Source organism: Mauremys reevesii, linkage group 20 (genome assembly GCF_016161935.1).
Source record: "Mauremys reevesii isolate NIE-2019 linkage group 20, ASM1616193v1, whole genome shotgun sequence".
In the NCBI taxonomy this organism is placed as follows: Eukaryota; Metazoa; Chordata; order Testudines; family Geoemydidae; genus Mauremys; species Mauremys reevesii.
In genome coordinates this window covers 20,555,432-20,581,658 of record NC_052642.1, presented here as the reverse complement: position 1 = coordinate 20,581,658, position 26,227 = coordinate 20,555,432, and the positions used below count along the sequence as shown (strand labels likewise).

General features: G+C 50.5%; 2 protein-coding genes across 2 annotated transcripts in view; both read left to right on the top strand.

Annotated features, from left to right (window-relative positions):
• The window catches only part of RPH3AL (rabphilin 3A like (without C2 domains)), a 106,899-nt gene extending 99,582 nt beyond the window's left edge, over nucleotides 1-7,317 (top strand). The window contains exon 10 of the mRNA XM_039508379.1: nucleotides 6,673-7,317. Coding sequence (XP_039364313.1) covers nucleotides 6,673-6,710 — 38 coding nt within the window. The 3' untranslated portion in view covers nucleotides 6,711-7,317. The remainder of the gene's footprint in view (nucleotides 1-6,672) is intronic.
• The window catches only part of DOC2B (double C2 domain beta), a 159,779-nt gene that overhangs the window by 7,445 nt on the left and 126,107 nt on the right, over nucleotides 1-26,227 (top strand). Inside the window, exon 2 of the mRNA XM_039508366.1 lies at nucleotides 6,673-6,769. Within this exon, the coding sequence (XP_039364300.1) occupies nucleotides 6,673-6,769 (97 nt within the window). The remainder of the gene's footprint in view (nucleotides 1-6,672; nucleotides 6,770-26,227) is intronic.

Sequence of the window (26,227 nt, the reverse complement as noted above, 5' to 3'; positions counted from 1 at the left end):
AGGGCCCACGAAGAGCTGGCGAGTCACCTGGGGAAATGGGCTGCAAAGGGCTGTCATTCTCCTCGCCCTTTCAGACACTTTAACTAGCTTTAATGTCTGGTTTGGGAAAATAAAATATTGAAGCTCTTATGGAAACACAGTTCTGCATCTGCAAGTCTTGGGTGCCTTGCGAAGCTCAGTGCAGATTCTCCTAGCTGCCCATGTATGCGGAGGGCTGATCTCTGCTTTTATCACCTTCTAACCCTGACAGTCAGATGCCCCCACCCCAGCTCTCCAGCTCAGTCATTTTTGCTGGAGTCTAGTTGCCCCAGGGGAGGAATGTGTTGTAAATATTCTAACACTAAAAGCCTTATAGCCACAATGTTCCCTGAGACACAGAGACAGCCCAAGATCAGGATGGCTGCTTAATATTAGCCACAGGGTTTAAAGACAAAAATCTGTGTCTGTGGTTTGTAGGGTGGAATTATAATGAGAGCCATTAGTTTTCATCAGCCTGGGCTGGAGAGTCTGCCAGAAATTTCAGGTTAAAGCACAGTGTCCACCCAAGTCAAATCTCTAGCATCACATGTTAACAGGCTGGTCTGCCAGTTTCCTACCTTCACCTGTGATCCCCTCCTTTCATGACGGCTGAACGCCCGACGCTGTCTTGCACTGGTGAAAGGTGCCAGATTGATGTTCCTGGAGAAGGAAGCCCATGCTTGAGACCTGATTCTCCGCTCACACTGGTTTAACGCCGCTGCCACTCTGACTCCAGAGTGAGAGAAGGTTCAGGATCTTTCCCCAGAAAGGGACAGGCAGCAGTGATGCAAGCTGCCCACATGCTGCAGCCCCTCACCTGGAGGGATCGCTGCTAAGGGCCGTGGGGGCAGGAGAACCCGTTGGCCTCCCTGATGAGACTTCCAAAAGGCATCTAGCTGGTGCCACTCGTAGTAGTGGATCTGGGACATGGCTACATGTGATGACCAGGAGCTGGATTGAGAGCTGCCAGGCTTGTCGTGTAGGCCACAAAACAGCCCTCTGTGGTAACACGGTTCAGTCGCTGCTGGCCTGCGCTCCCTTTGAACCGTGGCCTGCGGGTGAGCGGCTGCACTGAGTCAATGTGCTTTCATGTTCCCCTGCAGCTTTTGCTCTGTTGGGGTTGGGAGTGTCTCTCCCGTCAGGGCTCCAAGCTGTTTGTTAAGGTTAATCACTGTAAATAGCTATTATGTTGTGTTTGAGACTTTCTTTCTACTAATTACATCCTCATTAGGGCTGTTTTTAGTGAAGGGGATGGGGGAGGAGGGGAGATATGAGATCTTGTGCTCTTAAGACTCCTTCGACTGCTACTTATTGGGATAGTTCAGTGTAATTAGCCCAGTACTGTTGCCAGATGAAATTCCTTTTAATCATCAGTGGCCTCCCACTTCCCATCAGAGCAGCCTCTTTTCCCAGCAGGGGCTGCTCTCGGAACTGCCTTCTAGATTCTTGCTGATTAAACTGGAAGCCGGGGAGGAAGGATAAGAATTAGCTGCTCCATGGCTGGCGCCCACCCCAAGGTGCTGCCTTGCTTAGTAATGACTTTACTAGCATTGCACAAGCAAGCTGTGGTGCCGTTGGGTAGTCCCCGTGCCACATCTCTAAACACACTTGCCTTTACCCTCCAGAATCCAGGCTAATATACAGGGTAGCCCCCTGATTCAGGCAGCTGTAGGACCATAGAGAGAGTGGAATCCCACTGCTTACTTTGTGTTCTCCTGGTCAAGGAGCCAAGCTCATGAAGCCCAGCACGGCCCATCTGAGCCCTCAGGAGGGGGAATCGAAACCAGCTTTCCCAGTGGGATATCTGTGCCCCATGGACAGGTAGCCGCGTCCTGGAGCCCAGCAGAGCCTAAGGGTGCATTCAAACACCATGGGTGGGTGGCCCTGCAGAACCCATTTGTGTAGAATGAAAAAAATTATAAAAATAAATAAAAAAATAAGAAAGAAATGTAATGTTGTTAGAACCTTTAAAAAAAAAGAAAAAAAAATAAAGGTGAAAAGAAGGAAACAAAACATAAACAATAACAATGGTGCTAATGGCAAAACAGAAGATGGGTAGTTAGTAGTAAGGGAATAAAATATGCATGCTATAACTACTAAAATCTAATCTTCTTCTGCTCCTTTTCTTTTGTTAGTTTCTCATCCTTTTATCTGTATAATAAATATATTTGTTGTCTTGTATGGGGCTCACATTATCTGGGTGTTATTAGCAGAAGCGCTGTGCTAATAAAACAGAGTGGTCTGACAAACTGTGAGTCCTGAGTCTAACTTTGACACATTTGATCATGGCTTTGAACCTCAGCACAATCTACCATCTCTCTTTGGTGTCTCGAGGGGATGGAGCTCATATTGTGGGTAAAGTGTGGAAGAGCACCGCCACCTTTCCACCCTCACCCCCAGTGCGAGATAGCAAGGCCAAGGGACACTAGCTGCCTACGCTAATGGACGAGCCCATTGCTTTCCCATCTCTGCGTTCTCTCTTATCCACAAGATGGAATCTGCTCAGGGGCAGGTACTGGACAGTCCGCTTGCATTCGGGCCCTGGTTTAAACGCTCCCAAGGGCAGCAAGGGGCCCAAGTATCATTTCCGGGTCGCTTTCAGGCAGCTCTGTTGGCAGCCAGTCTCGCTCAGAATGATGTGCTGCCAAGCAGTCACAAAACAGCCATCATGGCAGTGCCTTGGAGGGGAGGAAAATAAGCTGAAAAGTGCAGATGAAGAGTATCCATCTTTCTAACCTGGCCTGAGAGGGACCTGCATGATTCACATCACTGGGGAGCCTTGGCGTGAAAGGTACTAAATAGGACACTTGCTTCTTTGTCATGAGAGGCCTAGATTTTGACCCCAAATGACCCACCACCTCGGCGTTTTCCCTTATTCCTCACTATGGGAGAGTTGCCTGGTCGTGAACAGCATGAAGAATTAGCTGCTGAAGCTTGAGCTTGTTTGATGTCACCGCTTTAAATGGGAGCAGCCAGCTGGCTCAGGCTAGTCTGGGGCTGGTGGTTGCTGCTGCTGAGGTGTTTTCAGAAGCTGGGATCCTGGGCCATCGGGAAGGGACTGTGTTTGCTCTCCACAACACGTTATAGGGTTGCCACCCATCCAGGTTTTGACTTCTGGGTCCGGGTACCATTTAGGGTTGCCAGGTGCCTGGTTTTTGACCAGAAAGTCTGGTTTAAAAGGGGACCAGGCAGTGTCCTGTCAGATGTACTGGCTGGACACCAAAAGTCTGGTTACTGGGGAGGGGGGCAGGAGGCGCCGGGTCATTAACCTGCGTCAGCCCCTGCTCAGCGGCCTCTGTCAGGCTGCAGGGGCTCCCATCCCAGCCCCGGAGCAGCGAGCCTTGCTGGGCTGGGTGGGAGATGGAGACGATCCAGTGAGGGGGGAGGAGTGAGCAGAGCAATGGAGGCAGGACAGAGGCAGGGTCAATGGCGCACACTGCTCCAGCTATGGTATTACTGCAGCACCTAGCATCCCCAGCCAGGGAGCGGGACTCCCCTGTGCTAGGCACTGTACGAACTCCGAACACAGTGCCTCAGCCCTGGTCTGATGGCATCTCTTCTAAGACTAGGAGGGGTGTTTAGTCTGCCTTGTCCGCTGGGACAGTTATAGGGATGTGGGGTCTACACGTTTGGTTTTTTTGATGAGGGCATTCCTCCCTTGGGAAGTGGGCTGAGAATTACCCGAGTCATTAGATGAGGCAGGAACGGTCATGTACTGTTTTGTACAGCACCTAGCGCTGTGTGGGCACTGGCTGAGGCTTTCAAGCACTACTGCAATATAAACAGGTTAAATAATACACGGGGGTCACCAAACAATTGGCCAAAGCTGGATTTGAACTAGTAAACTGGAGGCTCTGTCTCTCACTTACCCATCGTCTGACCATTGCATTGTTCACAGGCGGTTTTATTATTCTGCAGGCACTTGCACAGTGATGTTTAGCTGATCGCTACTCCCAGTCTGTCCCTGCTTGAGGCCGCGGGGTTGGAATGATGAATGTTTTATAAAGAGAAACAACAACAGTGCTACACTGGTACAGCCTGAATGATGCCTTCTTTTGTTGGCTTGCCATTCAAGTGTAATAAGACCAGTGAAGATAATTTGTGTGTTCTCACAAACACCGTCTTCCCCCCCTGTGTTTTACCAGCTGCGGAGCAATTGGGAAGGCAGAGCTGCACACTCTCTCTTGCATGGCTATGAACTCTGGCAGCTGTTTTGCTAAGATGGGACGTGAGAGCAAGAGGGTGGGGCAGCTTGGGATCAGAGGGAAGGGATGGAATGGGATGTTGTTGCATGAACTCCTTGGCCCATTTGTTGAATTGCTCCCTCTGATTTATTAAGTACATGGTGTGTAAGTTACCTGGTCTGTGTGGGTTAAACTGCCTGATGGTCCCGCACGTGGAAGGAAGTGATGCAATATTTAGCAGTTAAAGCTGCATGGGTGGGAGTCAAGATTGCAGGATTCTGTTCCTGGCTCTGCCATTGATTTCCCTGCGTGACCTAGAGGTTAAGTAATGTTCTTCTCTCCCTCCGTGCCTCAGTTTCTCCATGTGAAAAATGGGTTTGATAGCAAACTCGCCTACCTCCCAGAGTGAGCAGAGTGCTGAGAGCTCTTGGCTGAGTGCAGTGTGCTGTTACAAACTCAGCTCACGCCGTACCCTCTTTGATCCATTTGCAGATCACTCCTCAACACTGCCACAAGACACCCATCACTGCTGCTTTCCTCCCCCCACCCCCGCAAACCTGGCCACGAAGCTAGGCTGCAGTTTGCACTGCTGGAAATAAAAATCCCCAGCTGTGCTTGGCCTCCATTTCTAACGTGCATTACTGACCTTGGTCCAGCCACATCCTGGGGTATTAATAGCCATTGGCTTTAATGACTTTCAGCTTCACTTTCAGCCAGCAGCCCTGCCAGCTGGTCATTAAACCCCAGAAAATGCCTTGGGCCTTCATTATTCAACCTTAATTACAGTAGATTCTGCGTAATAGCAACCCAGATATTGACAACTTCAGGTTAATAGCAACATTTTGCCAGGAACCAATCCCATCCCATCCACTTTAATGTTAATGGAATTTGGGTACTGGCACGCCACTTCTTAACAACACCTTCTGGAAGGAAGGGCCCAGCTGCAGGCAGGTTTGTGAGGCTGCAGCCAAGGAAGGAAGTGCTGGGACATCCTTCCCTGATGCAGCTCTGCAAACCGCCCTGAGCCTGCGGACAGCACAGAAGGTCAGGGGCTGTGGGCTGGGCAGTAGTGAGGAGCTGCAACCCAGAGGCCAGAGCTGCCCTCTCCCGGCTCCACCCAGAGAAGGAAGCACTGGGATGTGCGGAGCACAGGGAAAGGTGCTGTGCAATCCCACGGGGCCCCTGAGCCCCATAGAAAACCCTGGCATCTGGGCAGGGCCGGCTCTGGCTTTTTTGCCTCCCCAAGCAAAAAAACAAAACAAAATCTGTGGCGCGGCCGGAGCGGCAAATCAAGAGAAAAACAAACAAACCTGCGGCGCAGCCGGAGCCAGGGTGCAGGGGGACTCCCTGCACTGCAGACGTGCCCCGGCTAGTGGAGTGGAGGGGGAGGAAGCGGGGAGGAGAGAGAGAAGTGGGGCGGCCAGGGCTTCAGCAGGGCGCTCCCACTCCTCCGCGCCACTGCCCCCTACAGGGTGGTCGGAGCAGCGAACCAAAAAACCTGCAGCTGTGCCGCCCTAGGATTGGGCGGAATGCCGCCCCATAGAATCTGCCGTCCCAAGCACGAGCTTGCTCGGCTGGTGCCTGGAGCCAGCCCTGCATCTGGGCTCCAGACCCCTTCCCTGCTAATGCCCTGCACGCAGGCAAATGTGTGGGGCTGCAGCCAGGGAAGGCACATCCCAGAGTTTCCTTCCCTGACTGCCGCCCCACAAACCTGCCTTCCACTTATTAGCAACTGCTGGATAATGACAACTTTTTGCTGGCAACTGAGGCATTATTAAGCAGCGGACTCTACTGTATATGTTTATTTAACAATAAAACAAGGCACCAACTGGCTGGCTTAGCTCTGAATGCTCCCCAGGTGGCATACTGCCAGAATCAGATGCTCTAGCTGTATGGCTGTCAGGCTTATGAGTAATGCTGCTGATCAATGCCTCTGTGCGCAATGAAAGACTGATGCGTTTACGAGGCTTGTTTTTTATTTGGGTGTGTTCTGCCTTTGAAAGCTGCAGTGCAGGATGAAAAGGAAAACAAACCCGGAGTGTGGGTGCTGCCTGTGGGAGACTGAAAGCCAGTGAGCTTGGCATGGGGAGGAGGATGTGATCTCTTGAAAGAGATTCATGGCTTATGCAAAGGGTCTGCCTGCCCAAGGCTAGACTGGGAAGAGACAACAGTCAGTGCTGGATGAGAGCACCCGAAAGGCCTGGGACTGGCAGACAGCACTGCTCTGTTCAGACTAACCCATGCAACCCAGCAGATGCACCTAAAATGACAGTAGGGGGCAGCAGAGAGAGAGGCTACATGCGCCCTCTGAAGGTCACGGGGGTTACTTGCACTGCGGATGAAGCTGCTGTATTTCAATAATCTCTAGTGTGGAATAAGCTGAGTGGGTCTCCGCTCCAATTCCCAACAGATGAGTGTTGCCCTGTTACCAACACCTGTGTACTGAGCTACCTTTCTCTCACCCTCACAGGTGGGCCTGGGCAGCGAGTGTGGGGGAAGATTGCATAACCACACCAGGAGAGGATGGGCTCTTTGTCCTCGGAAGAGATCCAGGAGCACTGCAGCGGGTAGGGATTGAATCCTTCAGCACCAGAGGCTCCTGCCGAGAGCACTGTGGGTCCCGAGCTCAAACCCAGCTGCTAGAAAGTCAGTGACTCTTCTGCTATTGTTGCCCTATAGATAGATGGAGAGCTCAGAGGAAAGGGCTGGGGTGGCAGGGAAGAGATGGTACAGGAGAATCCGGAGCTGCATCTGAATGGTGAGCACAGGGGCTGGAGCCTCCAGAGAGGCGGGTTCTTGTGGTGTTGGCCAGTCACAAAGGCTGTTGAGTAGAAATCTGCATAAGGTTAATTACTTTGGCAGAGATGCTTGTATTTCACCAGCCACGCTGTGTGCACTTTAATCTGCCAGTGTATTTTGTCAATGCTTTCATTACTCTTTTCTTATTTGTAAAATAATTCAGCAAAAGGGGATCAGCGCCTTCTGTCCTCCAGATAGTGCAGGGCGTTTGTCCCCATTCCTCTGGCACGGGCTTGTTCTGAATGACAAATGCAGCTTGTGTTTGCTGAGTAGTAGAGCAGCCATTCAGAAGAACAGAGGCCAGTTGTTCATCCAAGCATCAGTCTAGTCACTATGTGCAAAACATTTCCTAGTTAAAAACCAAAAGCAGGCTGGCTTCCTACTCCACAGGCCTTCACGGACACTTCTGTAGCCTGGACCACATCTTCACAGAGAGACCATCTCATGGACACATCTCCTATACACAATTCTGGGGACTAGCTCCCTTCCCTCTGCGGGCTGGCCTGGTGTCACTGATCTGTTAGAAAACTGTGTGAAAACTGATAGATTCATAGAGCTGAAGTTCAAAAGGGACCATCTGATAATATAATGTATGCACAGGCTGTACATTTCACCCAGTTATTCCAGCACTGAGCCCAGTGATCATCTGCACAAGCGCTCCCAGGTTGGAGCTACACTAGTGTTACTAAAGCTGCGGAATGTTTTTTTCCAAGAAAACCCTAGTGTAGATAGAGCCTGTCTCCAAACTCCACCCCCTTCCTGGAGTTTGGCTTTATTGGTAACACAACATAAATTTCAGCCTAAGCTGCTTCCTGGTGCTTGGCAGCTGCTCAGGTTTCACACTTGGAGTGCCACTGTCCCAAAGAGAGGCTCTCTCCTCCTATAAGCTATGGCTAGAATTAACTAGACAGTCAGGGCCTGACTTAGGGGTGGGCAGGGCCGGATTTACACCTTACGTGCCTCTAGGCATAGCATCTTCAGCCCCCCACCTACATCTGACCTTTGTGTTTTCCATAAAAAATGAAACTTTTAACTTCTAGGCGCCCCTACAATGCTGGTTCCCCTAGGCATGTGCCTGTTGTGCCGAATTGGAAATCCGGCCCTGGCAGTGGGTGACTCGGCAATAACCAGCCTGAATCCCAGGGCAGAGCTCTATCATCTGAGCCTACAGTCACTCAACAGAGGAACTCTTTGTTCCTGAACAGGCTCCTCGAGCCTGCCCCCGTGACAGAGCACCAGCCAGGCCGGTCACTGTATGTCTGGGTGTGGATGTAGAGAGCCACGGTGCTCCTGGCTCTTAAACAACTCCAGTCACTTTGCAGTGAATACAGCAAACTGGGAGTAAAGCAGTAAACCTTACTTGTGTGCTTTTTTTGAAAAGAAAGATCCATTTGGAAGAGAGGCACGGGGAGCAGTGAAAGGGGCTCAGTTTTATCCCAGGCACTGGCTTCTTGAGCCGTGAGCCATTACAATGACGTGAGATTGAATCAAAACTGCCAGGGTGTTGGATCAGATTCCCTTCTACGTGGCCATAAAGAACTTAAATCTTCTGTCTCTAGCTGAACCTGTACATCCTCCGCAATACAGAGCTGTGCCGTGATGCGAGGCTCACAACTTTATCATTAACGATTGTGTCATAAGGCTCAGATACCAATCACGTTCTTACACCAAGCGTGTTTATGTTGCAACCAGGAATTCAGGCTGGCTCCCCTCTTAAGGCTGGGTTTCTCTGACTTATCCTCTGCTTATTTTTTGTTGTAGGTTTCTCTTGATTTGAAGGTCTGAAATGCAGCTAATGCGTGTATTACACAATAGTTTTATACTTTGTTACATATAAATATGTGAACCAATAAGTCACTAATGATTCGTGGTGCTTCTCAATCACTCTCCATCCAAGGACCTAACATGCTTTCCAACCATTACCATGCTATCCCCCTATGGGGTAAGTAAATATTCTCCCCCATTTAACTGACTGGGAACAGGTTAAGTGAATGGCTCTAAAGACACTCAGGGAGTCAGTGACAGAGGTGGGAAAAGAACACAGCTCTCCGAACTCCTATGTTTGTGCCTTCACTATAAGGCCATGTTCCCTGTCCCGCTGATGACACTTTGTGCTGTGTGGTTTTCGGGGAGGGTGATGATGAGTCTGGATGTTGATTTTGCACATCCAGATAGATATGCACAACCGCTTGCATCTGTAAAATTGGGCACATGGTCACTGGACTGGCTTGAGACTGGACAGCTGAAAATGTGGGTTCTTTGTGTCCATTACGAAGAATAATCTCTCTGCTTTTCATAGATCTCAGACATGGGAAAAGACCCAGTCAGCCACTCTGATCCTTGCCTGGGCAGACTTGGTCCCTGCAGCACACTTTGTGGTGCTTTTTTTTTTTTACTTTCCTAAACATCTTAATGTGCAGGGAACAGGTGCTGGTGGAGGGGTGGGGATGGAGAGGAATCAAGGACATGTCGGTTTACTTGGATGGACAGATGCTCAGGTGTAAGACTATCTGGTTTTGGTATGAGCTCTGGTTTGATTTCAATGGAAAAATCTTTTGTTTGCACTGATGAAGAGACACATTCTGACAAACTTCCCTTTATGAGTCGCTTGTCCCTGTGCTGCTCCTGCTTATCTTGGGCATCTTTAAAGCACAGAGATACTTCAGCATGGAGAAAGCAGAATAGCCATCCGGGTCACGCAGGCCAAGAGCTAGCGACAAGTCTTTACAATTTGCAGCAAAGCTTTCAGTGGCTCAAAAGATTTTCCTGGTCTGAATCTCTGGAGATAGTTGGGACTTCGGCATGATCCTTTGTCTGTCTTCATGTTGGCATTTGCGAATAACGTGTTAAGAGCATATTTGCCATTTATATAAGTGGAGATGTCTGGAGAATGAGTACAAACCTCCTGGGCACACCTGACTCACAATCATGAGGGCCTGGCCTGCCAAAGGGCTCTGCAAACGGTCTGTGCAGTGTTCTATTAAAAAGCACTTAGGGACATTTAGTCAATCAGACAGCTGCTCTGTGCCTGGCAAAATGCTCCTAGCCCTGTAATTTTGCAGGTGGGCTGTAGGACTTTCTACTCTGCTATTACAGTTGTTCCGTTTTAATGGAGGAGTGGCTTTATCTGAAGGTTACACTGTGAGTGCAGGGGAGAGGGAGCCCACTTAATTTTTATGGTACCATAAACCTGACGCTGCTGCTGTATTACTGCAATGTGATTTCAGGGCTTTATTGTGCCCAATTCTGGTCCCCTGGCAGGGATCCTGTCCGTGGGATGATGTCCTCAGTCAGGGGCTGCGGAGCTTGATTTAAAATGTGTGTGTGGGGGGGGTGCCAGAGATTTGCCTTCTGACCTCAGACCTATGAGCTCTCACACCCATCCCCCCTCCAAATCTGAGTGCGTAGCACTGCAATTCACCACATACGGCGGCAGTGCCACTCAGGTTTGGCCTGGCCCAAAATTAGTTGGGTATGGCCTGGGTGACCCCCCTGGCTCCACAGCCTATGACCTCAGTATTGCCAAACCCAAGCCCCCAAAATCATGAGATTGGGCTGAGACCCATGAGAATTTTGTAAAAGTCTGTGTTGGGTTCTCTTTCTTTGCCTGCTGGGTTCTGAGCCTTTGAGGTGCTCTCAAGTCACATTTTCCAGCCTTTCTCCTCAACCGGGAAGGCTGTAAGCTCAGATTCTCCCTGACCACTGTATCCAGGAGCCAGGTCTCTAAGAAAATTACCAGGCATCGCGAGAGTTGGCTGGGACCATGGTATCCAATGCAGCGAGGGTTAGGCTGGTGTAACCCTCTTCTTCCTCCCACTTGGGCATATCAGGAAAAGCCTGGGACAGGAGCAGATGAGATGAAATTGGGAGCTGAGTCAGTTATCACTGCAAAAGCAAGAGGCAGGACAGAGTTTCATTCCACTGAGGGCTAATGCCGTAGGTATGTAACGGGGAATCTCTTCCGCTCGTTTACACGGCCGCACAGGATGATCCTCTCTGCTTTATGGGTGGGATGTGTTCCCTGCAGAGTTAACTTGGGTGAACCTGCCCCAATGTGAGCAGCCAGGCCGCAAAGCCCAACCCGAGCGACTGTGTCCTCACTGGTGCTGTGTTCCCATGTATGTGTGCTGCTTGGGCCATACCCGCTGGTTCTTAGCACTGCGATTCTGTGGATTGTGGGAGAGCTTGTCTGTTCTGGGCCTGGGGAATGATGGGAAGGTGGTGGAGGATAATCAGCAAGGAGGGGTTTGGCCTGCCCCTTCCTCGCTGCAAAGAGGGTGGGTTGCTAGCCTGAGTGAAAGTAGCACCATGCCCCCAGTGGGGCCAGCTACCCTGGGTTTAAAGCACCACCAAATCCAGGGGGATGCGTGTGTAGATGGGAGGGGAGCCTGGGTTAACCCTGCAGTGAAGACGGACCCTTGGTGAACAGCTCTGGGCTGAGTGGTTCTGCAGCTCCATCAATGTGAGTGTCCCAGAGACTGTGACTGCTGCCTTCGGGGCCAAATGCAGGTAAGTGGTGGTGTAACATACATTCCGTGTGGAGGGGAGGAGATGAAGCAGGAGAAGCAACATACCAAGGTGTAACTCACACTTGGGCCCTGTGAAGCCCTTTACCCTCTGCCACCTCTTGCACCATTAGTGGAGGCTCTTGAATCCTTTTTCTCCTGGATAGAAAGGCCTGAACCCGACCTCCGGACTGGGGGTGGTGGTTCATGAAATCGAGAACCCATCTGTTCTGATGGGCTGCACCAACTGCCCTCAGACTTGGGGGGGCTGTTTCACGTGTGGATCCAGATTTGATTTTTACAGCTTAAGCCCTTTCTGGCTCTGGAGTACGTGGGGAGAAGCAGGTTCTCTTGCTCCTCCTCTTCTGAGCTTCCAGCTGCATTCTGGGTTTCTCTGTTCCACTGGCTATTTTGCAGCTCTGCCCCAGCAGCTGTGAGATCTGACATGGCAGGATCCTTGCAGAGGCTGCAGCCCTGGAGAGCAGGCAGCCTGGTGCCGTTGTGGCAGCAACAGTCTGTTCCCAGCCCAGAGCAGTAGGACGAGGCACGGGATCAATGCTGTGTTCTTTTGCTGGTGCAAAACTCCCATGGGCTGCAGAGGGGGCCGTGGTGAGGCAAGGGCTAGGGTCCGGTCCAGTGACCAGCTTGGGGCAGCACGAAGAGGAGCTGGAAGACCGAAACTGTCGCTTTAAAGACTCTGCTAACCCCCAAACTGGAAAGTCACTGCTGCGGTCTTGATGGGCTGCTCCTGGGGGCAGGGATGCCCCTGGCCATTACTGGTCACCAAGAGAGTTGCTGATAATGCAATAGAAGGGGGTTCATCGGGATGCAAATGGATGGAAATTCATGTAAACGTGCCTCCTGCGTAGGTAGTTACTCTTCCCAAATTATGCAAATGTTCTGATCCAATAATGCTAATGTGGTGATTACCCAGCGGGGTACGGTTCATTAATACATTCCCCTTGCTTCTACTCCCATCGCTGTCAGCATGGTTACTGCTGACGCAGAGGCTTACATAGCCCCAGCATCTAGCTCTGGAATCGGGCTGGCTCCCAGGCCAGCGCCCTGTTCCAGTAGCATAGGCCCTGGCAGGTATCCCTCATCCAGATCCTTGCTGCCCCACCAACTTCCTCCCAAGTATCGGCTCCACCTCCAGACAGCTGCTCCCTCACCCCAGGCAAGGCCCACTGCTCCCCATGTCCCACTGCGGAGATGTCTCTCCTGGTGCAGCTGCTTACTCATTGCTGGCCCTGCATCCCACGCCATCAGCCCTGGTGGGGAGGTGCCAGGCTCACATGGGAGTGCTCCAGTCTGCAGTGTGTGTTGGCACCATGTACCATCTTCCTTGCACCTGGGTAACCCGCACCCACACAAGCAGTCAGCCTGTGGAACTCACTGCCAGGGGATGTTGTGAAGGCCAAAGCTGTAGCTGAGTTCAAAAAAGAGTGCAGGCTGAATTTCTCCTTGTTACTGAAGAGTGAAGTGGTGGTGAGGAATCTGCCCTTCCACATGCTAAACCAGGCTGGCACTGATAACTCGTGAGGAAATTGTTGGCTTCCTTCAGACTCCTGATTCCTGCTCTCTGGGAGCTCCATTCCCACTGGATTTCAGCTACTCCAAGGAGCTCGGGGACAGGCTGAGAGCCAGGAGCCCCTGAGTTTGCCTCTCTCTGCCTGTCAGTAAAGTGGGGAGACCCCTGGGAAACAGGGCAAGGTTGCTCTTGTTTGTACAGTACTTTGAACAAGGAAAATGCCTTAAATTCTGACCGGGATTTTCAAAGAAGCAGATCCCATTGTGATTCAGAGGGAGTTGAGCACCCACGTCCCTTTGGCTCCTTGGAGACTCTCAGGCTCCCAGCGTTATTAGCACCAGGCTGCTGAGGGAAGCGGCAGGATCGGAGCAGTGAGTTTACTGTTGTTCCCTGATGAGCAGGCCACACAACAACTGAGCCCATCGAGGAACTCTGAGCAGGAGCAGGCAGCCCCTTCCAAGCAGTGAGCCAAGCTTGGAAGCTTTCTAGCAGACTGGGTCCCGCACTCGCTGCCTGATGCTGGCTGCCTGCCTTCCTCTCGCCTGCCATTCTGTCCCTCGCAGGGGGCAGAGGGCAAGGAGCCAGGAACTCCGGCTCTGAAACATCCCATGATCCCGGGCCAGGAGCTCTGAGAATCCCATCCTGGTGCTCTCACTCCAGCACAGGGCTGAAGAGCATTGGCAGAGCAGTGTGGGGGGAGTTTGCATTGCTGCTTTCTGTGCTGCAGGTGTTCTGCAGGATTTTGTGCCCACCCCAAGCTCAGGCCCACTCAGGTACTAGCCGCCTGTGAAGATGGGATCTGGATCAGAACTTACTCCAGCTCTAGCTGGGTTTGGGCCTGCTCTGGTTCACAAAGAATAGAGAAGAACTTGCTACTTTTTTTCTTTTTTTTAATAGAAAATGCATCATGGCTGTTATTATACTAAGCCCCATTGCTTAGCAGAGCAGCAGCCACAGCCTCTGGAAATAGCTTATTCCCTAATATCTCCACTCGTCTAGCCACTTGTTCTAAGAGCCTGTTTAGACGCAGCCACCAGGTGACTTGCATTCTCATTCACCTCCTCTTGAACTTGCTGGGCAATTGAATTCCCTGTTCTGCCCCTGAGCTGTCTGGCTCACTGGCAGCAAGGCAGGTGCGCCCTGTCGTGTTAATAGCAGCCAGGCAGCAGCCGGAGCTTTGGTTTATTTTGCCAGCCCTGTCCCCTTCCCCTGTAAATCTCTGTTCCGACAGTGGGTGCAGGGGATGGAGGGCTGCACATGTGGACACCACAGGAGTGAAGAGCAATGACCTCCACCCTCCTGCTGCCTTTGCAATCTCGGAGCTTTCAGACTGACGTCTCCCTGAGCTCGGTTACAATAACGTACCCTGTGGAGCTTCGCTCAGCCCGGCCCCACAGTGCAAGTGAGTCCCGCAAGCAGCTATCAAGGTTAACCCTTTCGTGTCCAGGGATTCCCTGAATGCAGGAAGGATGGTCAAGTGGTTAGGTACTGACCTGGGACTTGAGGCCTGGGTTAAATTCCCTGCTGGAACACAAATTTTTACGTGACCCTGGGCAGGTCACTTTATCTCTCTGCGCTTCCATTCCCTACTGGAACAGCGAGGGGCTTGGCTGCTACAATAGTGACATATGACAAAGATAGTGCTAAGGCACACTAGGTCTAACAGCTGCTGCACTCGCCCTCAAAGCCCAGCAGTGAAATGATCTAACAGCACAAAGCTGTATGGACCCTCCAGTCCCTAGCACCTTAAGGTGCTAAAACCCACCAGTTTAAGGCACAACGCGCTGTCCGGCAACTGGGATTGCCTTGAGTTGCTTACTCCTGTTCTTCTGCCCTCCCTGTGTAACCACTGCTCTTGGGACCATCAGTCCCAGCAGGTAACTGCTCCTCAGTTGAGCATTATCTCGCACACACCAGAGTAACGCGCTGTTCTTCTGGGCCATACCATCCCCCTGCAAAGAAACCACTCGTAGATTAACTCTGTCCACCCTGGAGTAATTGTTCCTGACTGAGCCATCCCTTCCCACTCCAGCCCCCGAGTAGTTGTTCCTAGTAAAGTTATATCCGCTCCCACTTGAGCCATCTCTTTCCCATCCCCACTGCATCATTGCTCCAAATGAGCCATGTCCCTCCAGCTCCGCTCCAGTCCACAGCTTTCCTTGCAGTCCTGGCTGAATCAGGGCCTGTGGCCTTGCCTGGCTTTGAAGAAGCACGTGAGAGTCCCTGCAGAATGCCTGTTGATTGGATTTCCTGTGCAAAAACTATGATGGAGACCATGACCCCTCCAGCTTGACAGTAGGAGTCCAGAGAGCAGCATTTACAAGTACTTGTGAAAAGCACATTCACCATTACTAGCCAGGCCCTGATAGGAGAGCAGCTTTACCTAGTTAGTCCTGCTACTGATGAGCTGGGAATTAAAACCACTCAGGACTGTGCAGCCTGTGAAAAGGGATGGTAAGTGGGGAATGACGGAGATGAATCAGCCTGTATTTCCGTAGCAATAATTCCTGATGAGGAAAGGCAGGAATCATTGGGGAAATTTCCAAGCTCTCAGCAGAGGAGGCGGGGAAAAGGAGAATGAAAATGTCCCTGGATTTGGCTGCCTCCACGGGAGCTCTGCTCAGTCTCAGAATAGATGCGGCCAGACGCTGTAGTGCTGTGTAATTGGGGAGGGGAGAAAGCAATCAGGGCCTCCCCTGCTTAGCAATCAGGGCCTTCCCCACTAGCTTATATACACCCAGGTAATTCCCACTGAAGTCGTGGGGGTTTTGCTTGCTTAAACCTGCCAGGTTGGGCGCTTTGGATGGTGGCTCCTCCCATGGCTGCCCTCGCTGGTGAGCAAAATTCACCCCAGCACAGAGGCCTATGTGCCACCTAAGTACTTGTGTTGGGAATGAAGGAGGCTTGAGCCTTGCGCTACTCCCCTGCATGGTGGAATTCATCCTACATGTAGCTATGCTGCACGTGGGGACTGGCACCTCCACTGGCTTTGTCAGGTGAGCTGACAGAATGGAGCATCTTGGAGCCATGCTGAGCTACCCTGAGCTGAGCAATCAGAGACCCGCCAACCCTGTGTGCTCCTTGTGTATCCCATCAGGGGTAACAAGGGGAAGGCGCTTCTGAGACTACTGATTAGGTTCTGCCCTTACTCCGGCTGAATAGTGACCGATAGGTCTGAGCTAACCCCAAGTGAAATCCCTGGGGGAGTCTCTGCCTTGGAGTAGTTTGACTTCAATGGTGGTACTGGAGGTGGGCAGGCAGGCAGGATTGGGCCCCCAACAATTAAATGGCTGAAGGGGAGTGAAGAGACGTGTTATGTCCCCTATATCCTGGGACGCAGAGGGCTGGTCTGGGTCAATTTAGGATACTGACACTGGATGCCTGCTCAGGCCTAATTTTGAAGCCCAGCCCAGCCCAGCCCTGAACCCAAGCTGAGCATAGCTGACCCAAACCCAACCCAAGAGTGTCAAGTCATCTTCAGGCCCAACCTGAACTGGACACGTCCCCTAGAACCTGTCGGTGCTGCCGCCTCATCCTTAGGGCTCAGCCTGCTGGGGGCTTCTCGCTCCCCATGCACATGGCCCATCTCTGTCGGCCGTCTCCTTTGCTGTTTTGCGAGCGAGTGCAACAAAGAGTGGGTGGCCAGCAGAAGTAGTGCACGCAGCTGCTGCCACTGGGTCAACCCCCTGGGCAGGAGGTGCTCAGAGACCATCTGAGCCTGCGTGGATCAGGCTGTTTTCATATCCAGCCTGGCCTGAATGCGACACTTGTTGTTGGGTCCCGTCCGGTTCAGGATGGGTCTCAAGGCTCTAACTGACAGCATCCTGCTCTGTCTGATTAATGGCCTGTATGTTGGCCTGGCCTGGGCATAAGTAAAATGTTTTTAAATTGCACCCAGCCAGGCAAACAGTCGCCATCCAGCTGGAGAAAGCAGGGAAGGAGCTGCAGGATCCACACTGGAGAGGCGATGGTTTGTAGCAGACCATCCTGGCCGGTGACCCAACAAGACCTGAGCTGCCTTCTCAGCTCCCGAACGAGTGGTTCTGTCTGGGTGCGTTGTCCTAGAGGCTGGCATGTGCCATGCTGGGCTAGTCACATTGACAACAGGACTGTGTGAAAAACCGCAGGGCTGTAGTTCTGCAGACAGCATGTCACCAGGCAGCTGTCAGAGGGCCAGGGATACGTGCAGCTTCTGCTCTCTCCTCTCAGCTCAGACACTGAGAAATTAACTCTTCTTCCTTGCAGGCTCCCGATAGTCCCGGCGCCATGTGCAGGAATTGCACAATCCTCAGACTAAGGATGATGTATGTGATTGGCACGTCGACCCCCAGGCTAGTCATGTAAACACTGATATCAGCTAACCATGTGGCAAACAGCTGTGGCTCATTCTCCTTGCTGCCCCTGGAGAGGTGCCACTGATGGATGATCTTATCGGCCAGCACACCACTGCAAGTGAGCACGTACGTCCCTGACTGGTACCCAGGCTAAAAAACGCCCCAATTTCAGCTCTCCCTGGGTTAGTAACAGGTATGGAAAATACTTGGGGGTGGGGTGCAGCTCCTGAGTCTGAATGGAAATTGTACCATGTTGCCTCGCTGTGGTTGACACAAGATAACAGCTCTAAATATATTGTAGATCTAATCGGAAATGGAATGGGCTCAGTGCCCAGCCAGCATCACTTCTGAGGGTGACTCACGGAACCTGGAGGTAGGATAACTGGAGCATGACTAAGGCTGGGTAGAGAATTTCTCACCACTGGCTAAAATCCTCCAGCTGAGAAGTTCTCAAGCCCTGGTCTGTGGAGAGCAGGCAGGTCACATGGTGTGGGCTTGTCATCCTTTCCAGCTGTTAAAACTGCATTAAAAGAAACTACAAAGCCATTAGCCATTTCCCTGTGGCTGCTGTGTGATGATGGCCAATGAGAGGGGAGGTGGCTCAGAGCTTTTGTGAATGGGAGGAGGAGGAGGCAGGTATGAGATGGCCTCTGGTGAGATGTGATCTATGCTCTGAATTAGAGACCCCTCCTCTGGCTCACCCCCCTGAGAAACAAGGGAAGTGACCCCTTCTGGGATAGAAACAGCACAGCTGGAATAAGTGGAGTTTGTCATTTAAACTTACCATGCCAGGTGGCTCGTCGATGACTGACTATGCGAGGCTATACTCTGGGGCAGGGGCTGGCTTTGCAGTGCGGGAGGAGGTGGGCCCCTCCAGGGAGGGAAGCTGCCTATATTCTGGATGGAATTAAAGCTCTTAGCGTTGGCCTAACTGTTCTCCCATTGAAGTCAGTGATCAAATGCACTTTCACTACATCAGGAGCAGAGTTAGACCAACAGTGAGCCCGGTGAAAACCCTGCTCTTTGGGCAGGAGGGAGGTGAGATTGCTCTGTGTCTGGAGCATGTTCAATGGCAGCACTTACAGCTGCTCTAGTCCACATGGACTGGGAGAGTGGGGGCATGGCGTTGCCCCTCCCTGCCCAGCTGTACCCTCACAGGGCCTGGAACTCTGCCAGTAACACAGGCCAGTTTCTCTAGCCCATGATTCAGGGCTCACTCCACTCTCCAGCTTCCTTGCCCAGGGCAGCTATAATAGTTGATGTAACAGAGTCAGCTAATGAAACCCACTCCCTCCCTCCGCTTTAACCTCCCTGTGATATGAAAACAAGGGGACCATGAGCTTGTCCCAAGTTAATTTACATGGGTGTTCATCCTGTGAAACTCATGGCCACATGATGCCGGGAGATGAGATTTTTAAGCTACTAACATGTCTTGTTCTTATGCACGGTGTAAGTGTTCTCTTGGAGGCAGAAGGTGATAGTGTGCCAGGGTCAGGACGGAATTGAGCTGAGTGTCTAATGTGAAGCATCAGGTACGGGCTACCATCAGAGTCAAGATACCAGATGGGAGGGGCCAAGGATCCTATCCTGAAAGGCAAACCCTACGAAGGAAACCTCAATCTGAATAATAATGGTTTGCCCTTATCATCCATTGATCTCAAAGCACTTTAGCAAGGAAGCCAGTTATCATTTTACACATGGGGAAACTGAGGCACAGAGCACATGCACACAGCAGGTCAGTGCACTAGAACTCTGCTCTCCTGACTCCTAGCCTGGAGCCCCAGCCACTGGCCTATACTGCCTCCCTTTCACAGTGCTTTGAAAAAAGCCAATCCACCGTGGGATTATTCCCAGCCAAGTGCTAACTCCATGTCTGGGGGAGGTTGCGATGTCAACTGCCTAGCGCAGCAGGCGCACTGGTGCCTATGCCATGAAGAATCCATCTAACTCCCTTTCCTCATCAAGTCTAGGATGGCTGCTCCTGCTGGTAATCGTTCCTCTTTCCGTGCTGTTGGGTTCTGCTCACCTTGGGCAAGGTCACTTCTTTGGGACTTGCCTGTCTGCCTCTGGCAGGGGCCATGTATCAGCCGGCTGTGTTGGCAGCCTCCTGCCGGTAGATCTCAGTGAAGAGTGCAGAGCTGTTGGCCAAAGAAGGCAGGGAGGAGGAAAAGCCCAGGGCCAGCTCCCTGTGGTACATTTCCTAGTGTTTATTTTCAGGCTAAGCAATGGGTCTTCCTCCGCCTCCTTGGGGAGGACTCCCTGGTCTATGGCCTAATGCAGTAGATCTTGCTGCCAGGAAGTTTCTGTTGTATGTTTCCCCTCTTTAAATGTTCTCTCTTCCTACTTACGCTTTCCAAGACCTACACCGGAGGGAGCAGTGCATCTCTGCCCTGCCATTCTCTCTAATCACGAGGGGCCAGATCCAAAGCTGGTATCAATCAGGGGAGCTCCACTGATTTCAGTGAAGCCATGTCAATTTACGCCATCTGAGGAGCCAGATTAGTGTATGAAAAGCATTCCAGATTTACACCACTGGATCTGGGAGCAGAATTTGGTCCTTTCTTTACAGCTCACAGTTCCTTCTGTCATGTCACTCCTCCCAACAGGTGACATGGGGCATGAAAACGCTATTTTCAGAGTGGTTTTGCATGAAGAAATCCAGTGTGAGGCGTTCCCTTGCAGTGCACCCCGGCAGCCTCCAAACGGGAAGGGCTCACTCAGGCACAGCCAGGATTTGCCACCACTCAGCTAGTCAATGTTTGTTTACAGCTTCCTTGTGACGAAGGCAGCAAGACAACTACCCTCCTTCCTGGCAGAGCCTGGGGAGAAGTGGGTAGGGAAGCACTGAGGGTGGAGGTGTGCAAACGCTTTCAAGGCAGAGACAGGCACATCTACAGTAATAAGTAGCCATTAGCACGTAAGCAGAGTTTTGCTTGGATTGCTTCTGACAGGATGTCGTTAGTCTGATGTATATGTGGCTGAGGAGTATTTATAATGTGCTCTCAATGCAGCCAAATTGCTCTTTAATTTGGTGAAACCAATAAGTTGTTTTTATGAATCCCCATAGCTCAGCATGTGGCATTTTCATACTACAGGAGCACTGATGGTCTTTTTTCTGCAGCTGTGTCTATGCCCTGAAAACTCAGTGAGGAGTGTGCAGGAGTTTGTCTCCCTTGCAGTGTGTGTGTATTCGTAGTGCTTGTGTCTGCTAAGGGGGCTGATCCAAAGCCATTGAAATCAGGGAAAAGATTCCCTCTGGCTGCAATGGGCTTTGGATCAAGCCTGGAACTGGTGCTAATGTGGCATGGCACAGCTGGGGGTTTTACTCTGGTTTCCATACGTCCTACTAGCAAGCGGAAGCTGGAGCCGTACCACAATCACGGACACAAAAGGGTCTGATGGAAGCTGTGTCCCCTGCCAGCTTCTGAAATGAAATGAAAATTGGACCAACGCCTTCCAGAGTACTCACTAGTTTGGGGTGCGTCAGTTTTGGGGTGTCCAGATTGAGACACCCAGGGCCTGGTTTTTTAGAAAGTGCTGAGCACCTGCAGCTGCCATTGATGTCCACACTTCTGCAAATCAGAGCCAAGAGGACAGATTTTTCAAGTGCTGAAGCCTCCCAGCTGGGGCCAGATTTTCCAAGGAGCTCTTCTGAAAATCTGGTCTAGTGGCTAGAGCACTGATTGGGACCCAGGATACATGGGTTCTGTTCCTGGCTCTGCCATGGACCTGCTGAGTGAGCTTGGGCAAGGCACTGCCCTTCTCTGTGCCTCAGTTTCCCTGTCTGTAAAATGGGGATAATGACCTCCTTTGTAAAACACTTTGAAAAGTACTGATGAAAAGTGCTATTATAAGAGATGGCGGTGGTGCTGATTATTCTGGGGGAGGGGACTCAGTCCAGTAAAGCATTTAAGAACATGCTTAAATCTGTCCCTGTTCAACAAAGCATTTAAACAAGCATTTAAGTTCCCGTAAAGCCAATGATGCTTGAAGTTAAGTGTATGGTTAAGCACTGTGGTGAATGGAGGGGCCATGATACCTACATGGGAACTGGGCTCTTTTGGGAATCTGGTCCAAATTTGTGGAGCCAAGCACTTGAAAATGTGGCCCAAGAGTCTAACATTCAGATCTCCCAAACCGGCAGGTTTCTGAAATCTGAGGCCATCATGGAAAATGTCAACTTTCCAGCCCTGCCAGAAGTGGTGGAAATCCTGCTCAGTGTGACCCAGTGCTGGTCAATCTGAGTCTGGAAACCAGACACAACGAATTGATTTTAGAGCGATAAATTGACTGCATGCCCCCATTCAGCTCAATGGGTGTTTACTCTTGAAATCTAATAATAATCACATAAGGGCCTCCTGAAATCAGGGGTAAAATTCACATTGATTTCCATGGCTGCAGGGCCAATCCCTAAATGTCATTGTTAACTCTTTGGTTGCTGGACATCCAGTAATTCTGGACATTTGGCCATACCCACAATGCTATGCTATGTTTTATGATACTATCACTTCCCAATCTCACCCCTGGGCCCTATGCACCTGTACAAAAACCCTGCTCCTTCCAGGGTGCTGCTATTTATCTGACCCACACCTGTAGGTGGTATTGATTCCAGAGTAAATGGGGGGTTTCTATCCCTCCTGCCAGAAAAGAAAAAAAAAAGAGTGCTGTCATCCTCCTGGAGTGAGAGTGAGAGAGGAAGGCTGGAGGGTAAGAGGGAAATACAGGAAAAAAACCTGCTAAGAGAAGTCAGCTGGATAATCTCATTGAATGCTGACTCCGGCTGGCTGATGCGCTCAGAGCAGATGAAATTAGCCTAGCAGGAATTGATGCTATGCAGTACTCTCTCCCTACTCTTGGACACACTGGGTTTACTCTGCAATTTAGTTTACAGTTCCATAAGGCAAGGAGACACAGCAACTGAAAAGAGTGAAGCAGACACACTCTATGACAGCAGTGCTGGCCAGCAAAGCCATTGCTAAGGAACTAGGGTCAAGATAGGGTATAACTGAAGGGGACACAATGGATTGAAGCGGGAACAAGAGGCTGGCTATCAGGAAAATATTCCTACCACTGAAGATCAATTATTAGACCATGGAACAGTCTTCAGTGGAAGACATTTCTTGGGCCATTTAAAATTGGGCTGGACAAAGGGAACTATTGTGCATTGACTGAGAGCTGGATTAGTTGATGCCTCTCATCATCAACAAGGTTAAATATCCTCACACCTTCTTGTCAACTGTCTGCAATGGGCCATCTTGATTATCATTACAAAAAAATTTTTTCTCCTGCTGATAACAGCTCATCTTAATTAATTAGCCTCTTACAGTTGGTATGGCAACTTCCACCTTTTCATGTTCTCTATATGTATATATATCTCCTTACTATATGTTCCATTCTATGCATCTGATGAAGTGGGCTGTAGCCCACGAAAGCTAATGCTTAGATAAATTTGTTAGTCTCTAAGGTGCCACAAGCAGGGCCGGCTCCAGACCCCAGCGCGCCAAGCGCGTGCTTGGGGCGGCCTTTTGCCGGCAGGGCGGCAGGTGGCTCCGGCGGACCTTCCGCAGTCATGCCTGCGGGAGGTCCACCGGAGCCGCGGAACCAGCGGAACCTCCGCAGGCACGTCTGCAGGAGGTCCCGCGAGCCGCGGGACCGACGACCGCCAGAGCGCGCCCCGCGGCGCGCCGCCCTGCTTGGGGCGGCGGGATTGCTAGAGCCGCCCATGGCCACAAGTACTCCTGTTCTCTCTTTAAATAGTTTGTGAGGCTTGGAGTAGCGCTCGGTCTTCTATGTGTTAGAAACCTCCAGAATTCTGCCAGAGCAGCAGTGTCTACATAACCAGCCTGGCATGTTTGTGTATAGATAGGTAACATGGGTACTTGGGACCTGGTTGTGCCCTTGGGGTTCCTTCGTGTTGTTTTTGTTGTGTAAAGAGCAAAAGATCCAACAGCTGCTCTCAGCAAACTTGGAGCCTTCCCAGACAGCTCCCTGGGCATCTTGGTGTGAAGCTACTTTCACAAGGTACCATCTTGCTGTCCTCTTTGCCATGAGCTTCCTCCAGCCTGTCCTCATGATCGATTTCTCTTGGCTTTAACCTTCTCTGTGACGAGCAATGCGTGCAAGCCCATAAGGATCAAGGGCCAGCACGCACACTCCCCTCCTCCTTACTGCGAACCAGTGAGGCAGTGTTTAGTTAAGACTGTTGCCATTTCTCCTGAGCTCTTCAGCACTGATAATTTACATGTCATAATCCAGCCTGTCTCAGACTTAAATGGCTGGGCAACTAAAATCTTAACAAGGAAACTTCTTCCTGAAACACTCTCAGACCTTCAGCTGCAGCGAAGCTTCCAGATCTCATTGTCCGCACGCAGGTTATAGTGCCACTGATGTCAGTGGCAGTAACGCGCACACAGAGGCTGCAGCGTCACATGCCACGTGGCTGGAACCTTTCCTCTGAACACCTTCCTTCTGCCTCCCAGCCCTGTATAGATGATAACCAGAGGCACCTTCTGACTATTGACAAATAAGCACTAAAATTCAGTACATCCATCTCTCTCAAGCTCCCTGGCTGCATGCCTCCAGTCAGGAAAAGCAAGATAAGGCTGTTTGTTGGCTTGCGGGGAAAGGAACTCGTTGAGAACTGAGATGGTATCTAGCCAGGAGGTGATGGAGCACCCACTGTCACCAGGGGAGCTAGGACATACAAGGTTGCCCATTCACATACTAACTAAACCCACCCCACTTAGTTTATGAGCACTGCTGTGATCATATTCCCAGGTGTTGGGTTTAATTGCCGAAGGGATTTCTACATGCAGGGAGAGGTATTAAACTGGCAGAATGACATGTGCTGAGTATTGCCAACTCTGAGCATTCAAAAATCAGGAGTGGCTTAAAAAGTATTAGGTTTAAAAAAAATCTTTGGGTTCTTTTTAATTATCTTTTTTTTTTTGAGCCATGTGGGTAAAATCGGGTCATATTTTCAAGCTTCTCTCTGTAATCAGGAGGGCTAAAAACTTATTTTTTAAATGGAGAGCTGAGATTCTCATGTAATCACTGGATTCCAGATGCTCCCGCTTTAAAAAAAGTACCAAATATTGCGAGACTTGCGATAAAACTGTGAGAGTTGGCAACACTGCCATTAAACATATGGTCATAGTGAGTCACTGGCTAATCTGGGATCATCCCAAATGGCACTGAACATGCAGAAACCAGCATGTCCTCATGCTTTCTCCCATGTCCTTGCTGACTGATCTGGTGGTAGGAAAGCAGCAAAAAATCCTCCATCCATTCCCATGTTTATGAATCTTAAGCAGCAATGAGGAGTGCAAAGAGGGCTCTTTCTTGCAGCAGTTTGCATTGTGACTGGCTTTTCAAAAGGGTTTTGTTTGTGTCTGTTTTGCAAAGGAGCGTGGGCTGTATTTTACCACAGTGATTCTGTTCACAGCCAGTAATTACTGGTTAAATCTGGTCAAATGATGGTGGTTAGCTGGGCATGTTTGAGAACGGATAACCTTGTGTATTACTTGCACAGAGTGACGGGGGTCAGGATATGCCACGTTTACAATGCTGCCGAGGAGCCTGTAGTAAGCCTCTTGGGATAATTTAACCAAGTTTCCTACTTGCTCCTACTGATTTATTTAGCAAATGCAATGAGTGTTTAACCAGGTAGGATATGTGCAGTGCATGTAAGGGGCTCCATCGAGATATTATTGTAGTGGATGGCAAAACTCTCATTCACTTCAGTGGAAGTAGGTTCATTCCCAACAGCTGAGCATCCACAGTGCTAGAGGTGGGGTGCCTTCCCCAACCCCTGCAGAGGCAGGGGTGGCAGAAGGGGTCTCCCTCCCCTTGAGAGTAGTGGGGCAGCAGCTAGGGTAGATCCGATTGGGAGGGTGGGCCAGCCTCACTGCACTCTTCTGTCGCATTGAATCCTCTCTTGGGATGGCCCCTCCAGAGCAGTGGATCTTGGTGTTAGCACCTTCTGCAATATGCTATGAAGTTCACACATTTCAGAGATATTGTTTCAGGCTCTCTGCGGACTCAGGCAGACAATACTGCATCAGTTGTGCTTGGGTCACATTTTCAAGATTTTTCTTTGCAACCACGAAAGCTAGAAACTCTTTTAAGGAAAGATGAAATTCTAACATTACCACCTAGCCCCAGGGGCCACTGGCCTAAAATGCCTAGGCCTTAATCCAGCCCTGGAAGTGGCTAGAGCAGGGGAGTGGGAACTTGCTAGGTTCTGGTCTCAAGTTCTGACATTGACTTACTGCATGACCTTGGGAAAGTAATGTCACCAGTCTGTGCATCAGTGTTCCCAGTTGTAAAATGAGGCAAATGCTACTTCCTTATCTCACAAGTGTGCAGTGAGCCCTCCTTGACAATTATATTTCAATGTGCTTTGAGATCCTTGGATGGAATGTAAATTATTTGTAGCGATGCCTTATGGTAAAAACTTTAATGTGGGATCAGTTTTGAGCAAATCATTCTAACCATGTGTGATCTTGACTAGCCCCACCAAGCACAGCAGGAAGGTGGTTTCTTGGTGTGTATGGTTTTGGTTTTCACCAGAGAAGCTGATCTCCAGAGCTTATGTCTAATGCAACCGTAAATAAATATCCCTTAGAAATGTTACTACCTCTCATCTCCATGGTAAGTGGTAGGATCATTTGTAAATGCCATAACATAAAGAAATGTAGTGAACTAGATTCCACAATCAGTTTCATTGGTGTAAATCTGGAGTAACAGAGCAGAAATTGGCCCTACTTTTTGAATGAGAAAGTTAGGTTGAAATTTGCCACAGAGATATTCTTCATTTAGGAAGCAGGCTTCAGCTGAAGTTTGTTCCTTCTTGGG